This window comes from Schistocerca piceifrons, chromosome 4, assembly GCF_021461385.2.
Source record: "Schistocerca piceifrons isolate TAMUIC-IGC-003096 chromosome 4, iqSchPice1.1, whole genome shotgun sequence".
In the NCBI taxonomy this organism is placed as follows: domain Eukaryota; kingdom Metazoa; phylum Arthropoda; class Insecta; order Orthoptera; family Acrididae; genus Schistocerca; species Schistocerca piceifrons.
Window position 1 is genome coordinate 327325999 of NC_060141.1, and position 24557 is coordinate 327350555.

Genomic DNA, 24557 nt, shown 5'->3' on the forward strand with positions numbered 1-24557 from the left:
ATGGAATGCCCACGAGATGGAATGCCTCATTGGGGGAAGGTCAAAGTGCATGGGGAAGAAACACAAGAGCTCAAAGCAGTCATGAGGATGCAATTTTGTTTCTTGGAGGCAGAGTACAAGTGGACACTGAGATTCTAAGAGTACCGCAAGTCCTCTCTGTTGGATTGAAGGCCATTAATGTTCCACTGGAGGACAGTCATGAAAAGGAAGAAATGAAGGGTGTCACCTTGGCAGCTGCAAAGGGTCAGCCTTCAAAGACAGTCTGCTACACGGCATAGAGTCAGGAGGATCCTGCTCCATGTGGTCTACAGAGGCATCGTCATTCTCCTGTTAGTCTGCAGAGTCTATGTCAGAGAAACAGTTGGTGGTGTGCAACAGCAACACAGCAGCCAGGTGAGGGTATCATGTAGAGACACTGTCGAAGAGGATTTCCAAGTCAGCAAGGAGAAGACCGTTTCCCTTTGACTTCTTGGAGCCTTTCCAACAGGCAGTGGAAGACTCAGATGTTCGTTGGCTGGAGGGATGCAGAAAGTCTTTGCTCTAATATTCTTTCTGTCCTTTCTGGCCTATCGGTTGTGTAGCAGGTGACTTCACCCAGTGTCGTGGAAGTTCGGTGGGTTGTTGCACAACTGAAGGAGGAGGAGGCCGGGATGCTACAATGACACTGGGCACTTTCACAGCTGGGGTACTAAATTTGAGGTCGCATGTCTGCGTGGCCACATACTTTGTGGAGTGAGATATAATGAGAACAGTATTGTAGGTGCCAGATGGTAGAATGCATGGTTTCCAACTAGCCAACCACTTGCGAGCGACCAGATAAGGCTGGTTTTCCTTCACCCGTATTTCCTGAACAGCCAGCTGATCAAGATACACAGGACAACCTCAGAAGGGGGTGGCATAGTCGCCACTGCAGTTAATACAGCAGGGAGGAGGCGGCAGACAATCGCCCTTGTGAGCATCCCTACCACAGGTTACACATTTGGCCGGGTATCGACAAGACTCTAGTGTGGTTGTAATAATGACAAGTAGCAGTGCATTGGGTTCGGACTGTATGATCTTACTGTGATAACTTGATAGCGTGCTTTGATCTTTGATGGAAGCACCACTATCAAAAGTGAGAAGAGAGTGGGCACTAGATCAGAGGGGTATGTTTGGATTTCTGGCTCAGTCTCACAATCAAGCAGCCTAATGTAAATAACACACAGGTGGAATTCAGCATTTGCTGGGCCTTGACACGAGCAGGATAGCTGTGGAGAAAAACTACAAGCAGTTGTTCTTGAGAATCAAAAGTAGTCTCCATAAGCAAAGTGCCATTTCGTAAATGAGAGCAGGATTTCACAGGGCTAGCAATTTGCATCAACACCTTTCTGAATAATAAATGGATTTACTGCAGCAAGGAACTGACCGCCTTCAGTACGTGAAACCATGTGGAACCATGGTCTCCGAATCTATACCCTCATGCCATTTATGTTTAGTGGATGCTGACAGTGAAAAAGACGATTGGCTCATTGTGAGAAAATACCCCATAATTGCCAACGTCTCCAATGGTGCACTCCTTCCAACTGCCACCCCCCCCCCTCCCCCTCAGAAGGAGGTGCACCCACCTTAAGTGATTGTTCACACCTCCTAAACACCTGACAAAGGGACCAATCAACAGTTTAGGAAGGTAGCAGCTCAAGCAGTCACCCCTCCCTGGGCCTGGCCTTTACCAAGGGTTACATGCGAAGCCTACCTGTCAACCTGGGACTCTGAATTACAGTCACCTGTTACACATCAGACTTGGGCTGGCCTTCAAAAGCACACAGGGAGGAAGTAAAAGAGGACCCTCAAATGCTGAAGTGGAGGAAGGATAGGAGAAGGGGAACTAACAATAGAAAGAAGGAACAAAAGACAGTGGAGAGACTGTTCTGATATCAGCGACTGAATATGCTAAACACATTTCCAGTAACATATCAGACATGTTCCCAAGGGAGGAGAAAAAGAATAGCAAGAGGATAGATATGCAGCACAGCAGGGAAAAGATGCCGCATAGGTTGGGGCCACGTGGTAACAAAGCACAAACACGCCGAAGAGCGGCGAGCCCCCCTAGGGGCAGAAACAGCCGTGTCTATGCCTCTGTGCGAGCCCTAGTGTCTCTTTCTTTGCCTTTGCACTCCTCCACAAAATGTTGGCACCTGTGAAATCTTTGTTAGTCAGCCACAAATGCCAGTTCTCTAAATTTTATAAATAGTATTTCGCAATATGAATATCTTCCCGCCAGAGATTCCTATTTGAGTTCACAAAGCAATTCTAAAACACTGGTGTTGGTCGAACCTACTGGTAACAGATCAATTAGCACACCTCGAAACTGCTTTGACCTGGTGGCTGATCGGTCCTCGGCGCTAGTCTGGAACCGCGCGACTGCTAGGGTCGCAGGTTCGAATCCCGCCTCGGACATGGATGTGTGTGATGTCCTTAGGTTGGTTAGGTTTAAGTAGCTCTAAGTTCTAGGGGACTGATGACCTCAGATGTTGAGTCCCATAGTGATCAGAGCCATTTGTACCATTTTTTGCTTTGACCTGGTGGGGATTGTGAACATGAGCAATATTGAACAACACACTGTACAAGTTTTCCATACCCAGTCTCTTTTACAAATGAGCTACACTTCCCCAGAAATTTCTCAAAAAACCAATGTCAACCACTCACCTCCCCTACAACTGACACTACTTCCTCATTCCATTTCACATGCATTCGCAACATCCACCTAGTTAATCAATGTGATGTGTCAAGCAGAACACCAGTGAAGTGCACACAAACATTACAGGACTATTTCCAACTCATCTGCACTACAATTTTTCCACATTTATAGCAAGTCACCAATAGAAATTCCAGTCATTCTGTACCCTCCGAGTAAGTATATGATGACACTTTTCCCAGTCTACAGTCCCAAGGCACTCCTTACAATACCCTTCTCTGATGAACATTTGGCATACTGGGTTCTATAACTTTAGAAGTCTGAGCCACTTTAATATCTGGCACCTATTCATATCTTCGTTAGTAGTCTACTGTGAGGTACAGTGTCAAATGCATTCCAGAAATCTAGAAACACTGAAATCTGTCTCTTTCCCTCCATATTTTGCAGGATATGGTGCAAGAAATTGGCCAGCACAGTTTCACATGAGCAATGCTTTCCTAAACCCATGCTAATTTGTGGACAGAACCTTTTCTATCTCAAGGAAATTTATCATATTCAAACTCAGAATATGATCATGAATTCTACAACAAACTGAAATTAAAAATATTGGTCTGTAATTTTGCATGTCCCTTCATGTACATCGGAGTCACCTGCATTTTATTTATTTAAGACACTTGCGACTTTGCTCTGGACAAGAGATTCTTGATAAATGCAAGCTACGTAAGGAGCCAACACTGAAAAGTGCTCTGTCAAACCTTATTGAGATGTCATCCCAACCTGGTGACTTATTTGTTTTCAACTCATTTGCTTCTCAGCACGTCATACCTTAGGGGTGTGTGTTCCATACAGGAACCTGTCTTTGATGTACTCTTTCCACAAATGCCTTTCCTAAGCATTAACAGTGGAATTCGTCTAGTCGACACCTTTGTTTTTCATATCAGCAATGGTTGTTTAGACCTTTCTGTATGCTTTATCACTCCTTCCAGTGACCCTTCTTATTCTATTCATTCTTTTTCTCTGCCATTTCACCTTTGGTACATTGCACAGACTAATTATTTTTAAATACCAAGTGACACGCTGTAGCCCTGTACACTTTTATACTTCTTTCATCAATCAATCTATTGCTTCTGTTAGCTGGTGTCTCTTGTTACCTTCCTTACTCCTATTTTGTGTCAGTAACTTATCTGCCTTCTTGGAGGGTGCCAATGTCCTCTTAAGTTCTATAGTGATAGCCACTATCACATTATTGACAGCTTTTGATGACTTGACACATTTCTCACTACTTCCGTATCCCATTTCTTTGCACAACACTTCCAGACAATTCTCTTATACTTCAGACCACTCTTCATCACAACTATATTGTGATCCTGGTCTATATCTGCTCTAGGGTACACCTTACAATCCACTATCTGATTTCAGAATGTCTCACCATGATTTAATCCGGCTGGAACCTGCCTTTCTCTCCAGGCATTTTCCAAGTGTATCACCCATTCTTGTGATTTTTGACCTGTATATTCTTTTACTGCTTGAAATTTGTTGCAGAACTGTCTTTCCACTATCATTCCTACTGTGGCCCATCATGTGCTCTATCCATAAATTTCTTCCGCTATTACCACATTACAATCCACGAGTATTACATTAGCTGTTCAGTTATCTCTGTCTTCTGCTTCTGATGCTGGTGTGTATACCTGAACTGTTGTTGGTTTGTTGTCTATCCTGACAAGAACAACAATCGCTGAACAGTTCACAACAACTCACTCTCTGCCCATCATGTTACTCTTTAATCTTACTCCTGTTATATAATTTCTAGGTTAAGTTGCTATTACGTGACATTTATCTCGTCAGAAATCCTTATCCTCTCAATTTCACTTCACTGATCCCATTACATCTACACTAAGCCTTTGCAATTACCTTTTCAGCCTTTCTACCTTCCCCACTACGTTCAAACTTTTGACGCACCACATTCAACCTCTCCTTTGACAGTCACCTCCCAGAGGTCTGAATGGGGGACTACCCCGGAAGTGTTTGCCAATGGAGACAGCATCAAGACACATTCAATAACAGGCCCCGTTTCCTGTGCATACATATCTCTTAATGCAGTTGCTTCCAAAGCCTTTTGCATCAATGCTCATTTTTCCACATTTTATGGGCAACTTCCATTGCAAGAGTATAAATTGCCCTCTTAACTGTCCGCTGCTCCCACCTCTTCGACAAAGCCAGCAGAATAGTTACTCCTTGCACAGATGTCTTAGGCTGCCATCGCTGCTAATTTTTTATTCAAAATTTAAGCAATAGCTGTGATCAGAGCTGGGATGTTGCTGCTAGTCAAAGATGCTACCCCCAGACTGTTGGTGCTACGGTACATCCATCTTAACATCTAAGACTTACCCATTCCATACAGTTGGCCTTCTGAGTCATGTCACTAAAAGAATCACAATGTCATCAGAAAACCTCAAATTTGTTACTTCTCCCTTTCCAGATTACTCCTTGGTTTCCCCATAACCCAATGTAGACTGAATATCATTCGGAACAGGCTACAATCCTGGATCATTCCCTTAAATACTGCTTCCCTTTCATGTCTTGATTCACAATAGCGCCCAGGTTTCTGTAAAAGTTGTAAATAACCGTTCACCCCTGTATTTAATTATCACTGCCCTCAATGTTGTACAGTAGTCCAGCCAATGTCAAAAGCTATCTTTAAATCAATAAATTTAGTTTTGCCTTTCACACATCTAAGATGAGCCTTACAGTCAGCAATGCCTCAAATGTTTCTAAATTTCTTCAGAACCTGAAAGCATTTTCCCTAAGGTCAGCCTCTGCCAGTATTTTGCAACCATGACAAATTTATAGTTCAATAATATTAACAACTGTCAGTGGGTGCTTACCATATTTTGGAATTTGAAAATACTTATTTGCACTTTGCAGACATAGGTTAAACATATAAATTTACATTCCTAGATTTCCCATTTAACAGATTGACCACCACATGCTTAGTGACTGATGCCAGGCCAGATATGGCACTAAGCGTGAGGCTCTGCTGTGAACACTGGCAGCTATATAGCTTCAGGTAAGTGGTACTGCTATTACCGCCATCAACTGCACAGCAATCAAGATATTAAGACTGATTCCTTAAACTTTGTTAGCAGTTTCATGAGATGGTTCACATCTCTTCATAGGTCTGATGGTTTACCCACTGAATTATGGTTTGTTAGTTTGTGACCTGTATTTTCTATCATTAAAGTAATACTGACTCGGTAGGAATTTTCCAGTTCTGTTGCTTTCTGCTTCAGATATGGGCTAGGGTCAAGAACAGAAAGAATCTTTTCAAACAGGGATGGGAATTCATCAAAAAAATTCTGAAGGATCTCCTAAATCGAGAAATACTAAATTTGGTTGCCCTCTCAATTATTTGCAAGTGTGGAAATTACTTTTTAGGATTTCAACTTGTTTTAAACCTGAAGCTACATACCAATCAGCTGCAGTTGGTATCAAATTACAGGTGATACCCTGTATAGGTAACTCCTCCTGAACAGGCCATGAAGGCCCAATGGTACCGACCAGCCACCTTTTCATCCTCTGCCCATAGGTGTCACTGGATGCAGATATGGAGGGGCATGTGGGCAGCACACCGCTCTCTTGGCCGTATGTCAGTTTCAGAGACCGGAACCACTCTTCTCAATCAAGTAGCTCCTCAGTTGGCCTCACAAGGACTGAGTGCACCCCACTTGCCAACAGCACTCAGCAGACTGGATGGTCACCCATCCAAATGCTAGCCCAGCCCGGCAGCACTTAACCTCGACAATCTGACGGGAACCCGTGTTATCACTGCGGCAAGGCCATTGGCAGCCTGTACAGATATGTATGCTTTAAATGGCCACAACTTTGTTTGACCTGCTAAAACTTGAGCTCTTACATTAATCTGGGCATACTACCCCTACAAAAATGAAAGCCATTGGACTAAAGCCAATTTGCATGGTAGCAAGACAATGCACTTTATTGGCTTCCACTTAAAGTTCTTGTTCTTCCATGGATTTAGCCAATAATTTGTGCTTAAATGCTATGGTGAACAGATTTAGCTACTTTATCTGAAATGAAAAATAAATACCCAGTAATTTATTTAGCTCTAAATGAAAAAGTTTTTCCATATCAGAGATCTAAATTGTTAATTAACCTATATTTTGAATTCTGAACACATGAAACTGCAGCTCAAACAAATAACAATTCAAACCATAAAGTATGGGGATTAGTTGGTACTTGTTTGGTGGTGCACAGGAAATCTGACTGGAATCAAACCAGCTTTTCAGCATGAGGCAACTAAATTCAGACTGGAGACTGTGATACACAAACTATCCACCACACTAGGGTGGTGTGTGGAGTGAACAATTCTTTCAACAGGACAGTGGTAACTACCCATACCGCTGGAACTACTCTTATGTGGTTTCAGTATAATTTCAAACTATCTCAAACTCCAGTTTCTTGATTTACGTATGTTGAAAATTTGAAGAACTTTAATCCTGCATTAAGAGCAGTCCAACTGCAAATAATGAGTTTAACCCACTTCCAAAACCTGGTAGCAAAATATCAGCAGTGCTGATCTAGAAACAAGGTATGTTTATGATTATGTATCTTCCATTTAAGCTTTCTGTTGCTACTTCTGTAAACAAGTGACAATTCCAAAATTATAACCTTCTTTGTATGTTGATATTTTAACATTTCATCACCACACAACCTTCAATATGAAACTGTCTTAAAGGAAAAAGGACAAGAATTCTATCTCAGAAACTAGTGAATGAATGAAACCCCTGAAGTGTTCTAATACTTGTGGCAAATATAAAATTGACGACTACATAATTTTATAGTATGTGACATTTTATTTTCAGTTGTGTTTCATACTTCATATGTAAAACCAATACTGCATCATCTACAATCTGCAGCACACAGCTCTAATTCGAACATCCAGAAGCCGAAATGTGTGTCCAAATACATTTTCCATTATGTGAAAATATTAGCAAGCAAGGAAGTCCTGTAAAGCTACAAGGAAAACCAATCTAATACGTATCATTCTTATGGCAAAACTCTAAAGGTTTATTCTGTTACAGATATTAAAAACCTCTTCCCAGAAAATGATTAACATACGGTCACTCATCAAACCTACACTAGAAACCTGCACAGAGAAAATACGTAGTTGCCCAACTGCTTTGGTATAATTCATGGTTCTTAAAATGATTAAACATACCTGTTTTATCTTGGCTATCAAAGTTGTTTTGAATAAATATGACATTGCACTTCATATTCTGGGACACTATTTTCAGGCCCACAACTTTCTCTTTATTGCCATCCACACCAGCAAGTATTGCATTTGGTACAGATTTTTTTTAATTCTAAGTAAATCATACAGCTGAAATGTAATCACATTTTCCTCACATGTGTGTTTTAGACCTACCTGATCAAACATAGGCTGTTCACTGTAAATACAATGTTTTACCTACATTTGTGGAGATTAATCCCGCAAGAGTTGAAGCCTTCTGTTGCCCTCAGGGTATTAGAAATGCAGAATCATATCCTCAGAAGCACTTAAATCAAGAGTGAAGCTTCCCAAGGAATACGCTGAAGTTCTATTGTTTTGACACTTGGTCCATCACAAAGCAGCACCTTTTATATTAACTGTGTACTAGTTATCAACCAAAACCTTGTTGGCACATCACACTACTCAGATGGCTTAAATGAATCATCTACATGATACAATTTATATAGCCAACAAGGCCTATATCAGAAATAGACAATCCTGCCCCCCCCCCCCCCCTCCCACACCCCACACACACCTCAGCAGCCAGACTGGTCAGATGTGCAAGAACTGCATTTGAGCTAATATTGTAATTATTCCATCCTCTATTTTCCATTGTTTAATTTATCAAAATTTGTGATTATACATGTCACAGGTTATACTAAACACGGACTAAACTTAAACAGTTTTCCAGACCATTATTCTCTGTGAATGTGTAGTACTACTATATACAAGTTATTAAAAACAAGAGTTTGACCAGTATAATGAGAGTATTTTGCTGAAGACTACTAGAAGTGTCACCTATATCTTCTCTCCCAAAACATTGTGTTATCACTAAATTTAAGCTCTTTAGGGGAAGTAAATTTTATTAACAATGAAACAATTACTTTACAGTGGCAGTATTCTAATTCCACAGGTACACAATACTCCAACTGAAAAAATCAGTTTAAATATATAAAGCTGGCACTTTCTCACAGTTTCTCACACCTAAATGCTGCACAAGATTTTTAAATAATGTTTTTGCCTACAGTCTTACAGGGTTTCAACCCTGAAAGTTTGCAACAAAATCTGTCACAATTTTCTTCAGTTTTACATCAATCTCATCAGTGATCTTCCCTTCCTTTGCAATGTTGGCCAACAATGCAGATTCAGTTGTCCTGGAAAAGAAATTATTTAACATCACTTATTAAATATCAAACAAGAATTCTTATGGGCTTTATGAAATAATTTAAGTGAATGGACACTAGAAGCCACTGGCTGAAATCACTTTGAGCATCATTTTTACACAGCATCAGACCTAGAAGTTGTTGCCTAATTCTTAGCCCTCCATAATTCATGCTTTGTGCAAATTATCAGAAGAGATCTAAACAAAATTTGCTATTACAACAAGAAATTCCTACAGAAAAATTGTTAATTCATTCTACACTGGCTATACTCACTTTACATTAAAAATTGGCTCAAGTTGAGATTTTAATTATTTGCCATACATTACACACTGCAGTAATGTTTATACTTTTCCATCATTTTCAACTGCAGAAGCAATTAAAGTATATTACACTTCGACGCTCTGCACAGGAACAGGAAAACCACTGGAAGATACTTAGGTGCTATCTGCTTTATGGTTATTCTACGAAAAGTAAAGGTTTTGTTACATCTAACACTTACTGTTCTTTTGTTTGGTGGCAAATCAGCACAATATGCATCTTGAAATATTCACTGTATATAATAGTCATGCCATTTTTTTTCTTCATGTTAATACTTCAATGTAAACTGCATAAATGTTACATCCATAACCACAGAATGACCATTTATTGGACATAGCACTGAGTAATTTTTTATGTGGTGAGTATTAGCACGAGATAAAATAATAGTTTGATGCAGAAAGGCATTACAGCCAACTTGTGCCCCTCGAAAGACCGAACACAATAAAGCTGCCCCCCCCTCTCGTTGCTCATCCACATAAATGGCCAGCTGCATCCACAAAGCAAGTTACAACTTTGACATTTCCCACAGAAGTGAAATGACATTGGAAAGGTCACATTTTTGGCACTGTCAGGCCAATTTCACATATCACCAATTTCATCTTCATTTATTTTCAAACAGGTTCAAGATCTCTACCTCAGATGACCACATATTGTCATTATTCCATGCTGCATTTTCCATAGAGTGAAACAATACTTACTTTATGTGTTGCAAGAACTCCTTTTCAAAGGCAGTGATTTTTGAGGGGTCCAGTTTGTCAAGGTGACCTCTCACTCCACAGTAAATAACTGCAACTTGTTCCTCAATTGCCATTGGAACTGCAATAGAACAACGAACTCGGTAACAGATACAGTACACTAATAACACTTTTATAAACTAAGTACCTATTTTACTTTATATGGCATTTGTCCCTTGCATCATTAGACACTGAAACAGTACCACATGTAAATAATGTCACCACTGTTTGGAAAATACTCAGGCTATCAATAATAGTTAATTTTACCCATGCACAACTCAATTTCAGGAAACAATCAGAACCTGACAAGATTTTCATTAGAGGAGCCTGTTCTGTATTAAGACAGTAAAGAAAAATTGAGGCATTTAGTTTCCATATTGTCCAACATTCTCTTCCCACATCACTACAGTAAGTTAGTCAGACATTCCCAGATGACAACAAATACTGCCATACATACCATATTGTCCCTGTTTCAGAAGCTCAGTTAACCTCACACCCCTGTTCAGCAGTTGCTGAGTTGCAGCATCCAGATCTGAACCGAACTGGGCAAAAGCTGCAACCTCTCGGTACTGAGCCAATTCCAGCTTCATGGAACCAGCAACCTGTAACAGAATACTAACCTGTACACTCAGTTTTCATACATTCACTCAAACTGACAGCACTCAAGCCAAAACCTGTTTTAAAATACAATACAGGTCATGTGAAGGTTTTACAAAAGATAACTGTTCCATTATCAACATCTAATCAGCAATCCAGAAAAGAATTTCATTTAAAGAAAATTTCGACATCTTAATAACTCCTAAGGTATCAGTTTGCTACATTTACTGGTACATCAAGATACATTTCTGCTGACAAATACTTGCCTGTTTCATTGCTCTTGTCTGAGCAGCTGAGCCTACACGAGACACAGACAACCCTACATTGATTGCTGGCCGGATACCCTTGTAAAACAACTCAGTTTCCAAGAATATCTGACCATCTGTTATCGAAATCACATTTGTTGGAATGTATGCGGACACATCTCCTGCCTGAAACAATTCAACAGTTAGCAGAACATTGTATATTACTGTATAATTAATAAGCTCTCAATTTAAGTAAACATAAGATTATTATTATATTTTTTCACAATGTTATGTTTATGAAGTGGCACATCACAGCAAACAGCTAACTCCAAGCTTTTACAAAAGCTTTTAACTTAAAAATGAACATTTTTGTATCTAAATAGCATTCACAGCAAAACAGCTGTCACTCTCAAAGAGACACCGTCAATTGGCATTGCTTAGAGTCTTAGGTTAGTCTGTATTACCTGTGTCTCAATGACAGGCAAAGCAGTAAGTGAGCCTCCACCATGCGCATCATTCATTTTGGCAGCTCTCTCCAATAACCTGGAATGTAGGTAGAACACATCACCAGGATAGGCTTCACGGCCAGGTGGTCGCCGCAGCAGCAAAGACATCTGAAGTAAGAGTATTATTTCAAATTTCCCTTTTGTATGATTGTATACATTCAAAGTAACAATACTGTATAATAAATGATAACTCTGTGATAAGTATTACCTGTCTATAGGCTACAGCCTGCTTTGACAGATCATCATAGATGATCAATGCATGCTTTCCATTGTCACGGAAGAATTCTCCCATAGCACATCCTGAATATGGTGCCAAATACTGCAGAGGTGCAGCATCAGATGCGGTAGCAGATACAATGACTGAATAACCAATAGCACCTGTGATAAAATAAGACTTATTAACATCATCCACAAAAGCTTTACATTACAATACAATCACTCAAATATAAATACCAAATATGTCCAGGTAATGCTGCAGTACCTGAATCTGTCAGCCTCTTCACAATCTGGGCGACAGTTGATCTTTTCTGACCAATAGCCACATAAATACAGTACAATTTCTTTTTCTCATCTTCGCCATCATTGAATCGTTTCTGGTTTATAATTGTGTCAATAGCCAAGGCTGTTTTGCTGTAACAGAATTCCAACTTAATGTATTTCCTTTGAATTAAAAAAATGCAGTTTCAAACAAGTTAAATCAGCTATGCACATCTTCCCCAGAGAAGACCACAAAATCTCTAGCATCAAAGTTGCAGGTAAAGTATTCATCAAACCAAAGATGTGGTAGATAAGTACAAACTTTTAGACATAGCAGATCAAGAATATAAATAAAGGAATGAGAAAGTCATCTGAAATTTGCAGTTACTTTAGAAAACCAAAGGCTTATTATAAATGTTCAAATTAAAGTCCCCAAAAATGTTGCATTACAGAAAATATGTGAATCTGTAATAATTTTTGTTAATTTAACACTGTATAAATTTAACAAAATGGGCATAAATGACAACTGTACAGAAGTCTGAACTGACTTTTCCAAATTTTACAGTTCATCGGACACTCCTCCAATGGAATTAAAAATATATATTACTTGCCCTGCAGCCAACCTACTTTAATATCTTACCATTTACACCTGAGACTTCATAAAATCTATCAAAAGATAAATATGTTTGATAAATTGCAAATCTACACTAGCAGGCACTTTGTGGGTCTAAGTGAACTTAAATAGGGTGTTCATTATCTCAAAGCCATAAATCATAACTGATTTCACACCATCCTCAGTACTATTCTTATTGAAACTATTACACAAATAATATACAATGGTAACCCAAACTCATTTTCTGACGGTACTTTTGCAAATACATGCTCATGCTCATGAAAGCAAGAACGTACAAACATCACAAAATCTCACTTCAACAATGAACATTTAACAGCAACACTGTTGGGCATGGTAATACCAAACGCTCATGTGAGCAGTTGACAACAAGTTCGTGCATATGCACAGAGCTGCAGTTGCGTATCAACATCACCTTCTCCGACCCCAGCTACTTTAAGTGTAGCTGCTGGCTGTATGGCCAGTAGCAGCAAGCAGACAGATGCCACACACAAAAATTTTTCTGGAGCACTTAAGTTTCCAGATTCAAAAATATTTGTTTCAGTTTTCTGATTTTATTTTCTTCCAATATTATTAGCATTCAAGCAATAGTCTTGCAGAACATTGAAGTTCTGTCAGTCTGCTGAAGACATTTGGCTTTTCTTAATCTTCTTGCACAGGGAGTCAATTTATTGTTTCATTCCCCCATTCTTTACTAGTTTCAACTGTTTGCTCTATTTTACATGTATATTTTCATTTTGTGGCACATGTGGAATAATGCCACAGTAAAGAACCCAACATGAGAATCCAGTACAGCTAACCCAACAAAATTGGCATTCTCAAAAAATCACACTGAAAAGCTTTATACCAGGTACTTCAGCATGAATCTGGACATACAAATGTCTACTTCAAGCTGAATTGTGTGTTTTAGTATGGTTTACCAACTTCCAATGCTTTTTGAGTATTATCTAATGTCCTGTTTCTTTTATGGCAATTTATGACAATGTTCAGATCTAACAATATAGACATAAAACATACATAAATGTTTATTTGTGGATGAACAAGTACACAAATTTGATCAGTAGTATCAATCACAGAACACTTTTCTGGTACCCCTCAACATTTGACATTTTTTAATTTGTGTTGCTTATGTCATATCTATAGAATGTCATTATTTGACAAATTATACAACTAGCCACTCTATATTTATTCCTGGAGTAGAATATGAACTTATTGTACAGTTTCTTGGTTGTTTACAGATAACTTAGTAAATTTGTCATACAGTCTGAAATTATATTAATTCTTATCAACTTTTTGCAGTGCTGTGTAGTTGTAAACTTGATTGGAAATGCTACATAACAGTATTGCAGGGTATGTATAAGAAATTGTGTTATCACAACACAGCAAAACATTAGGGTACCCTGAGTTGCAGTCTACTTTTGAAATGAATATTATGCCAGGAACTGGAGCCTTATTTTGCTTTCCTTATCTGTTACTGATGAAACAATTACCAGAAATACCTTAACTCCATTGCCCTCTGACAAACACAATTGCTGCACATGGTCACATGACACCCAACACACAAAATTCCAAGCACAAATGTGACAAAGCATATGAGCAGATCAAACACCAAGCACATGCTTCCTACATCATGGTAGCTGCATATGTACAGCAGCAACTGTTTTCTGGCACACACTGCCAATCACTCAAATGAACCTCAAATGTTCATTTGTGTAAGTTGGAGTTCAGCAGACATTTCTAAATGTTAACTAGCTGACAGCTGTTCCAGCCACTCCCCAAAATTTAAATCCTTCAGGAGTGAAGGAGACAAGCACTCAAAAGCAGAAGCATTGAGCTTTAAGGCACATACAAAAAAGGGCCTTCTAAAGGAAACCTTCCTAGCCTTCTATAACTCCAAACCCCTAGTCTGGTTCAATTTCACTGTGCTACACATGATCTGGATTGGACCAAATACTAACCAATTAACAATACCTGAATTTTGACAGATTCCATACCCAAAAGTCTCTCCCATGGACAATGTATCTAGAGTGACAAGAACTCTCATGCACAATACACTGAATGTCTCATAGGTCTTCACAGACTATCAGCTACAAAGGACCACTCCATCACCCAATATACCTGGACTGGAACAACGAACCCATCTTTCAATAGGGTTTTATCTATCATCATGCCCTGAAATTAGTTACATCCTACTGAAGACCCTTCCCATTCATCCTAATGCAGTGTTCCAACACCCACCCAACCTACACATCATCACATCACTAGCCATCCCTGTGCCACTCCTGATCTCTTGCCACAGGGATCATATCTCAGTGGAAGACTTAGATGCAGACTTGCCCAATTCACTTGCACAGCACTTCCTACTCTAGTGCTATCACAGGACTATACCACCCCATCAGAAGCTGGGCCAACTGTGACAGCAGCTATGTTATACCATCTGTTGTGAACGCTGCATAGCTTTCTCCCTGGCTCAGCTGTTGCACTTTGGTAGAAAATGAAATTTAATTTCAACTTCTCTTCACAATTACCAGCCTAAAAGTCTTTATACAGTTAAAATCTACACATTGGCATCATGAATAAGAAAAATATTGAGTACCTGAAACTGAAAATCCAACACAGGAAACTTGTCAAAATTATAAGTAAAATGCTGTCCAGCAAAGACCTAAAGAGGCTACATTTCTAGAAATCTTAGCTTTTATTTATTTTTATTTTGTCTTTTACCAATTACTGACAGCAAGGTGTATGAGACAGGTGAAATATCCTCAGACTTCAAGAAGAATATAATAATTCCAATCCCAAAGAAAGCAGGTGTTGACAGATGTGAAAATTACCGAACTATCAGTTTAATAAGCCACAGCTGCAAAATACTAACACAAATTCTTTACAGAAATGGAAAAGCTGTTAGAAGCTGACCTCGGGAAGATCAGTTTGGATTCCGTAGAAATATTGGAACACATGAGGCAATACTGACTATGACTTATCTTACAAGAAAGATTATTGTTGTGGTCTTCAGTCCTGAGACTGGTTTGTTGCAGCTCGCCATGCTACTCTATCCTGTGCAAGCTTCTCCCAATATGTACTGCAACCTACATCCTTCTGAATCTGCTTAGTGTATTCATCTGTCTCCCTCTATGATTTTTACCCTCCACACTGCCCTCCAACACTAAATTGGTGATCCCTTGATGCCTCACAACATGTCCTACCAACCGATCCCTTCTTGTCAAGTTGTGCCACAAACTCCTCTTCTCCCCAATCCTATTCAGTACTTCCTCATTAGTTATGTGATCTACCCATTTAATCTTCAACATTCTTCTGTAGCACCACATTTCGAAGGCTTCTAGTCTCTTCTTGTCCAAACTATTTATCATCCAAGTTTCACTTCCATACATGGCTACACTCCATACAAATACTTTCGGAAACGACTCCCTGGCATTTAAATCTATACAAGAAAGATTAAGGAAAGGCAAACCTACGTTTCTAGCATTTGTAGACTTAGAGAAAGCCTTTGACAATGTTGACTGGAATACCCTCTTTCAAATTCTGAAGGTGGCAGGGGTAAAATACAGGGAGTGAAAGGCTATTTACAATTTGTACAGAAACTAGATGGCAGTTATAAGAGTCGAGAGCATGAAACGGAAGCAGTTTGGGAAGGGAGTGAGACAGGGTTGTAGCCTCTCCCCAATGTTATTGAATCTCTATATTGAGCAAGCAGTAAAGGAAACAAAAGAAAAGTCCGGAGTAGGTATTAAGATCCATGGTGAAGAAATAAAAACTTTGAGGTTCACTGATGACATTGTTATTCTGTCAGACAGCAAAGGACCTGGAAGAGCAATTGAATGGAATAGACAGCGTCTTGGAAGGAGGATGTAAGATGAACATCAACAAAAGCAAAACGAGGATAATGGAATGTAGTCAAATTAAATCAAGTGATGCTGAGGGAATTAGTTTAGGAAATGAGACACTGAAAGTAGTAAAGGAGTTTTACTATTTGGGGAGCAAAATAACTGATGGTCGAAGTAGAGAGGATATAAAACGTAGACTGGCAATGGCAAGGAAAGTGTTTCTGAAGAAGAGATATTTGTTAACATCGAGTATAGATTTAAGTGTCGCGAAGTCTTTTCTGAAAGTATTTGTATGGAGTGTAGCCATGTATGAAAGTGAAACATGGATGATAAATAGTTTGGACAAGAAGAGAATAGAAGCCTTTTAAATGTGGTGCTACAGAAGAATGCTGAAGATTAGATGGGTAGATCACATAACTAATTAGGAAGTACTGAATAGGATTTGGGAGAAGAGAAGTTTGTGGCACAACTTGACAAGAAGGGATCAGTTGGTAGGACATGTTCTGAGGCATCAAGCGATCACCAATTTAGTATTGGAGGGCAGCGTGGAGGGTAAAAACTGTAGAGGGAGGCCAAGAGATGAATACACGAAACAGATTCAGAAGGATATAGGTTGCAGTAGGTACTGGGAGATGAAGCTCGCACAGGACAGAGTAGCACTGAGAGTTGCATCAAACCAGTCACTATACTGAAGACCACAACAACCAATTCCCATTCTTTCTCTCATTCTTATTTCCTAACCGAACCGGTCATTAGACTATCTTCTCTTTAAGGAATCTTCACTTCTCACTCTGCCCCTTCTGTCAACTGAAGTGAAAACTGACTCAATGAGGTTTTGAGGGAACTCCCCAAACCATCATTCCTACATTACCCAAGTAACCCTTGTATCCTCCTTGAGAAAGAATAGTCCTCAAATTTTGAAAGCTATTAAATTTTTTTATTGGCAGTACCAGTAATTTCATCACCTGAATGATAGCACTAGCCAGCCCTTCTGCCCTTGTGAAATTGGGATGGGTATTGAAGGGTGTATACAGGGACAAGGAAAAACTCCCACATTTCCCAGTTAAGAGTACACTTTCTCCTGGGTGAAAATAAACATTTTCCCTGTGTGTACGACAGTGAGCTTTCCCATGGAACTGTAAAACTTATAATTTGAATGGTTTATATTTTATACACCAGCATAGAACTTCCAAGTTTAGTAAACTGACAACCACCTATTTTCTTATTACAAATGCATATATTTGAGTTCCACCAATCACAGCATGTTAGTGAAATCAAGATTGTGACGCTTTTGTAAGCCAGCCATAGCTTGTGTCACGTGATCACACCAGTCGACAACAACACATCTTCAGAGCATAGGGTACGTGATGTAGTCAGCCAATAGCAACATCACTTAAGATGCGTGAACACAAATAGGAAAATTAAGGTTTTTAAATTAACGTTCATAGTGTAGCTACAAGAAAAGCTAAGCTTTCATCTATAGTATTTGTCTTGTTTGCATGTGTTATACTTTAAGATACATCACACAAATGTGCCAGTAAAATTTTAACTAATGACAAATGTCGAGTCTTCAAAACTTTAAGCTTTTAACAAGGCTCAAACGCTCTTATTTAAGAAATTCAAAGGACATTCTCGTACTTAACATAGTTCACCTTGCATAAAATTGAATTTCCTCTGAAAGTAACACTTTTCAAACCACCATTCACAATATCTTCCCACAACTTAGTATAATTTGTTTCAGTAATTATCAGACAACACCAGAAAATGGGTGTTACTGCCAATGCACAACTACAATGACATAGGAAGCTCACATATTTGTATGTATATAGCATTTACAGATCTTGAATCACATTGAAAGATCTTACATTACACCATAAACAAAACAGGACATAAGACGATACTCCGAGAACATCTGAATTTCGTAAACACTAAAATGTATAATTTGGCTTAAAGTGAACATTCATGTGTCCAGATTCATAAAGATGTAGGCTCCAACCTGATATTAAGCTTTTCGGTATGCAAATTTTCTTGTAAGTATTGTACTGTATATCTCTTATTTGGTTCTTTATTATGCCGTGGTGCCATACATGCCAGAAGATTAAAACATGCATATGAAATTCAGGAATTAGTTTGAACTAGTCAATTGTATGGAATGAAACTGTTTCAAATAAATTTACTGCCTCTGCGATAGTTCCAAGCCACAATTATTGTTTTCATTTAACATGAGAGCTGTAAATAAAGAGTACACAACTAAACCTCCCCACAACACCTCAGACTGTTCTGCACACATGCCAATCTGGCAGTGAGCGCATCAGAAAAATTTTCCGGGTAGCATCTGTCTGCTTGTTGCTACTGCTGATGCAGCTAATACTCCTAACAATCACACTACAAGTAGCCAGAACCAGTAGAAGGTAGTGCTCAAGTGTGACAACAGCGCATGCACAAGAGCCCAAAAGCAACTCTTCGAACGAACCAGATGCGAACAGTTGTGGTGTCACGGTCTTCGGAAGCAGTTTGTTATGAAGAATTACACAGTCTTCGTCCTAAAGCCTTTGATATGTTTTGCTGTTGGCCGACACTTGTGTGTGCACTGTGTTTCATTGTAAATGGCGCATTTTCTTTGCAACTTAAGTTTCATTTTGATTTTTTTCTTGTTTATATATTTTATGGCCACAGTATTGTTCTACAGTGGCAGGATACAGTAAAATTCTTTGTCGGAGTATCAGTTCTTACCAGTCAAAATTACAAAAATTTAACTGAAAACTACAACAATGAAAAATTCTCAAAATTCTGAACATTTCTGGGTTTTTCCCAGTTGTCCCAGGGCATAAACACCCTGGTATTTTTTGATACATCCAAGTTTCTGGCATCTGCAGAGACTGCCAATGAAGTACTGTCTTATGAGAAACCTGAACACCAGTGGTCTTCCATCACAACAAGCACAGTGAGCACTTCACTTATGAGATTCAAGCAACCAAAGGAACAGCGTGTTTCTGGCTTTAAATAACAATCACAATGAACAAAATTGCATCTAATTCCAAAGATAGCTATATCAGTCTATACTATTACCTCTTCTGAATTCTCAGAAGTAGTAATCTTACAATTACCTACCCAGTCTGCCTGTCTCCAATAATCAGTTCTCGCTGACCCCTCCCAATAGGCACCAGAGAATCTACAGCTTTAATTCCTGTCTGCATAGGTTCCCTCACAGAGATACGAGGAATGATTCCTGGAGCCTTGATTCCAACTCTCAACCTGTAAAGAAATAGGTAACATTTGAGCAAAAATTTCAGTTTTAATGAAGTAATTCTAATTTGCATCTAGTAAGACTAATAACAATGAAACAAGAGTGACCTCTTTGAGGCCTTCAATGGCCCTTTGCCATCAATGGGATTTCCCAAAGCATCCACAACACGTCCTAATAGCTCCTCTCCAACAGGTACATCTACAATGGCACCCGTTCGTTTAACAATGTCTCCTTCCTTTATAAGCCTGTCATTACCGAATACCACAACACCAACATTATCTGGCTCCAAGTTCAGGGCCATACCCTGAAAAAAAGAAAAATGGATTTCAAATTAGTAAGCCATAAATCACAAAGTACTGTATTTATATCACACAAATATTTTTTTGAACCTGACCTTCAAACCCGAAGAGAATTCCACCATCTCGTCGGCCTGTATATTTTTGAGACCGTAGACTCGAGCAATACCATCTCCAATACTCAAGACTCTCCCCGTTTCTTCTAAATCAGCCTAGAACAAAAAAGTTGTGGGTAAAGAAGCTTCAATTTTAGTAAGAAAAGGTTCTTGTGGAACTAACTGGTACATTCAATCTTTACATTCCTACATAGCTGCCCTGTCAATACAACTACATTCTACACGGCAGATTTTGCTGTGTCAAGCTGACTATACTCCAGTAGTTAGTATTGTAGCGAGTCAATTACAAGTAACAACTACCTGCACAATACAAAGCAACTACATATTAGATGGCAGTACATTAGTTTACTGTGAATGTGTCGGTATAACTATAAGACTGCATCTAGTACTGAACTTTCATGACAAAACAATTTCTAAATTTAGTTTCTGTTTAAACCAGTAACTATGCAAATGACATTTTCAAGTAGCTTCTCTAGCATTTGTGACAGTACCCACTAATTGATAAAATATAGTGGCAATAGTGATAAAATACTGTTTAAATCAGTTTTTCAACACTATTCATTCCATTATACTAACAGCCACTAAATGCTGCACTCACCTTTGGAGCAGCACCAAGTATCCTCTCCTCCAAAATTGAGGATATTTCCGCAGCACGCTGACTGCATGAAACATGGATGTTGCGGTTTGTTATCTGTGCTGCAGGCCATGTTAAACCACTTATCTGAAACAGATTACACTCATTTGAAGTTTGTTGTTATGCAGAGCTAATAAAATGTGATGAAAATCATTTTTATTACATTTTTTGTTAGAGAAAGCAAATTTCACCATACCTGAGCACTGTGTGTAAACTGCATTTGAACAACAGCATATACTAAAAATGAAGCCATGTTCCCAAAGACACAGAGATTACACTTTCATCCCTCACCATCATGTTCACAGGGCAGTTAGTGTTTCCCCCATAAGCAATCTGAACATTTCCTGGCTGTTTTCAAAATGGCACAAATGAAGTGATTTGTGCTGACATTGTGGTCGAGTAGGAGACGACAGATTTAATCTCAAAGAGAGAAATTTTAGCAAAGAAAAAACTGACATCTTCCCCCTGAATACAGGACACACAAACATTTCTTTTAGTTAATTTGTGGGCATCAAACACTAATAACCTTATCAGCAAGGGACAAACACTTTTTCAAACATTGTTTTGGTGTGAGAAATTTTGAGTCTTTGGACCATATTTTTCCTCGATACAAGAGTGTCAACTACATGCATATGTAGAGCAATCTGACAACTAGGTATATTATCTTAAATGCATTAGTGAAAGTAAAATTTCTAAGTTTAGTGTGAAATATTTGCTATTTACAATTCTGATGACATTAAGACAGTTTTTATTCTTAGATTTAATCAGGGGTCTGAGAGGTACCAACCTGTCCTACATTTAATTTTGCAACCAAACTGTGCTACTAAGCAGAACCAGTCAGTGTTCAGTGAGTGCCAGTAACACTTGTGCTTACATGGAATTTTATTTTACACCAAGAGTAGTTTAAATCTCTGAATGTACAAATAATTCTATTTCCACTTCACTGTGATATTCACACTGAAGCAAAAAGTCATACTGGAAGCAAAATACCTTTTAAACAGTTCTGCAGAAACAAGATGAGCTGTCAGTGAATAGAAGGATACATAGTTTCACCTGGTGGAGCTTTTAGGCAGTGGCAGGGGGAGCGGCATGAAGTAACAAAGTTAAAAACTTTGCTTCCATTCCAACAGAACACTAGGCTAGTAATGTAAAAAATTAGTGCACTTTAATGCTTCTCTGAATGCTAATTTTGTATCTTCTATCCCCTCCCCTCTCCTTTCCAACATCTTATTACTGTATACACTAGTCAAAAAATTTTTCTTATCACAATTCAATGAAAAGTCCCAAAAACCAATATAGCAATTTATGCACCTACCTACAAATTTGTTTTCACCACTGAATTTCTCAGAATGGATAGCTCTCTATTGATCTGTTATAATGGCCACAACAAATGTTCCCCATACATGTATTCTAACAACCAAAACAAATGAAATGGCATATGCATAACATTTCTCCAGTGCACAGTACCTGAATTATTTTTTTTTGCACCTAAGTTTGAACTAATGTGACCATAGGAACAGCAGGAGAAAAAGTGAGGGGAGCTGACTACCAAACTTTTGATTTATAAATTGAACAGGTTTTTGTTTCATACACTTAAGTGTTTATTGAAACAAATGAAATGTAAATGGTGTAAGTATTATTACATAAGAGTACCAATTGAAGAAAGAACCATCAGCAATATAGGTTCAGCTTCCAAGATTGCCTTTTAGTTTCCAGTTCAAGCACAAGTTACTGGGACCAAAGAAAAGTCCCCATTTCTACAGACTAATTATTTTAATGCTAAAATTTTCTGCACAAAAGGCATGTAAAGCAAATAAAAGACTAGAAAATAGACTTACAGAGATGTTTCCAATTGTATTAGCTCCTAAAACTAGCCCTAAACTCCAATTAAAATCAGAACAATTTTTAGGAAGTGCCGACCACGCCCAATAAAGCTTAACTTCAGTGATATCACGGGAACCAGTGTATCCACTGCGGCAAGGCCGTTGCCTAAGTGGCACTTAAAGGCAATATGAAAATGTTTATCAAAATTTTAGAGCCCACCAATCATTAAAATTACAATGACACAAGTAAATTTGTGTAAGTACCAATAACAAATTCCAAATGTTGGTGACAGTACAATCTTTTGCACATTTCTAACTTAATTTTAGCCTCTACCATATACTGTTGATCCACAACTTGACAATTCATGCAGTGGCTGTTGGGAATGGGCAGGAGGCGTTTCTGGCCTCCACATTATGACTGCCAAGGGCTGAGGGGCACTGAAAAGGCAGTGTCAGCTGCTTGCCTCAGCTCTGCCACTTACCCCTAGCAATGTGCACAGTAATACTAGCATCGAGGGGTAGCTTAATGTTGGCAGCACTGACAAAAGTTTATCTTTCACCTACATTATTTTCTTCTCTTCTGGCAGCACTTAAGCTGTCAGGTAATTGTGAAAACAGTACAAGCACATGCACTTGTTATATCAGTTTGTTTCATGGAAAGCAAAATAAGTTTCTCCAATCATGATTTGTAAGACCTTGTGCACGTTAGCAAGTGAGTTGCTAAGCAGATTCCTATGATTGACCCAGTTTACAGTTCTTTGAGAGAAAGTTCTGACAAGTATCTGAAGAATATTGATTAAATCAGTATGTACAAAAATGGAATTTTCACCACTGCTATTCTCACAGAATATACTGTCGAACAATAACTACTTAAACCGCATTCACACTAAAGAAAGATTGCTTTTTCTAACTTCATCTGGCGACAAAAAGGGCTGGGAGGTCGTGTCTCGTTTAAACGTGGTACTGTCTTTCTTAAATTTAACTCCAATTTTCAGATAAAACTATCTGAAATAGTTACATCTCAGGAAACCCCATTCTCTCGAACTATACAGACACTCCCTAACTTAAACTAACCGTAGTTCTATTTGTTGCTAACTGCGTATGATTAAACGTCTAACCTAATCTCTCTCTCTCTCTCTCTCTCTCTCTCTCTCTCTCTCTCTCTCTCACTCACACTTTCGCATTAAATTGCGAAATTCACTGTTTCGGATAGTCTCCACACTCTCATTAAATCTGGCTGATTTACAGCATACTTAATTTCTTCATACACTCAACTCTGAACTGCTATATGGATAACAAATTTAACAGCAATTATACAAGCATAACCACACTAGCCTTCCATTGCGGCCAACCGGCCCTTGCAACTGGCACCGATATTTAATCCTATATCCTTCATTTAACCCAAGTTTCTCTTTTTCCAAATTATTCACTATAGTTTCTGTACATTTAATAGCCAACCTTCTTTCTTCAGAAACCACAGTAACTTTTTAGTACGCAATCCGGTATTTCGTTTTACAATTAGGAACATCAGAAAACATCAAAAAACATGAACAATAAGTTTTAATAGTCGTAAAGTCCGCTGTTCATGTTCTTAAATACCTGAGGCGTAGCCGCAGGCAAATGTTTCGCCACAGCAGCGGCTAAACGGATGGAGAGTAGAGCCATTTCGACTGTTCTGCCCTTGCAGAAAGATGGAGGAGAACAGCCGACGACTTTTCCCTACAGCCTTTGCGCGTGACGAATCGACCGACTAGAGGACCAATTACGTACTGTATCGATTCTAAAGTACTGTAGAGAAATCTCACTATAAATGTAGTCCTTTTTCATTTGAAACAATGAAAAACAACCAAACTTCTCTCCGTATAGGTGGAAATTATTAAGCAGTTCTCAACAAAATACAAATTTATGCTCCAAGAAAATAAAATGTTTACGGAAACATTCTTCTGTCTTTATTTACTGAATAATCA

General features: G+C 38.7%; 1 protein-coding gene across 1 annotated transcript; it reads right to left on the minus strand.

Moving 5' to 3' along the window:
• Window positions 1–8806: 8806 nt before the first annotated feature.
• Window positions 8807–24345, minus strand: LOC124794815 (ATP synthase subunit alpha, mitochondrial). The gene is made up of 12 exons (XM_047258473.1): window positions 24190–24345; window positions 20732–20854; window positions 20116–20229; window positions 19829–20025; window positions 19586–19729; window positions 12006–12154; window positions 11733–11902; window positions 11483–11632; window positions 11040–11204; window positions 10634–10778; window positions 10141–10258; window positions 8807–9115 (listed from the first exon to the last, which is right to left on the minus strand). Exons 1-12 carry the CDS (start codon window positions 24253–24255, stop codon window positions 9001–9003), a joined length of 1656 nt encoding a protein of 551 aa, XP_047114429.1. The 5' UTR covers window positions 24256–24345; the 3' UTR covers window positions 8807–9000.
• Window positions 24346–24557: the final 212 nt, after the last annotated feature.

Coding starts and splice junctions, on each gene's coding strand:
- LOC124794815 (XM_047258473.1), bottom strand. CDS start 24,255: ATGGCTCTACTCTCCATCCGTTTAGCCGCTGCTGTGGCGAAACATTTG. Junction 10,779..11,039: donor AGACAAGAGCAATGAAACAG/GCAAGTATTTGT, acceptor ATTCTGTTACAG/GTTGCTGGTTCCATGAAGCT. Junction 10,259..10,633: donor TCTGAAACAGGGACAATATG/GTATGTATGGCA, acceptor GTTCTATTGCAG/TTCCAATGGCAATTGAGGAA.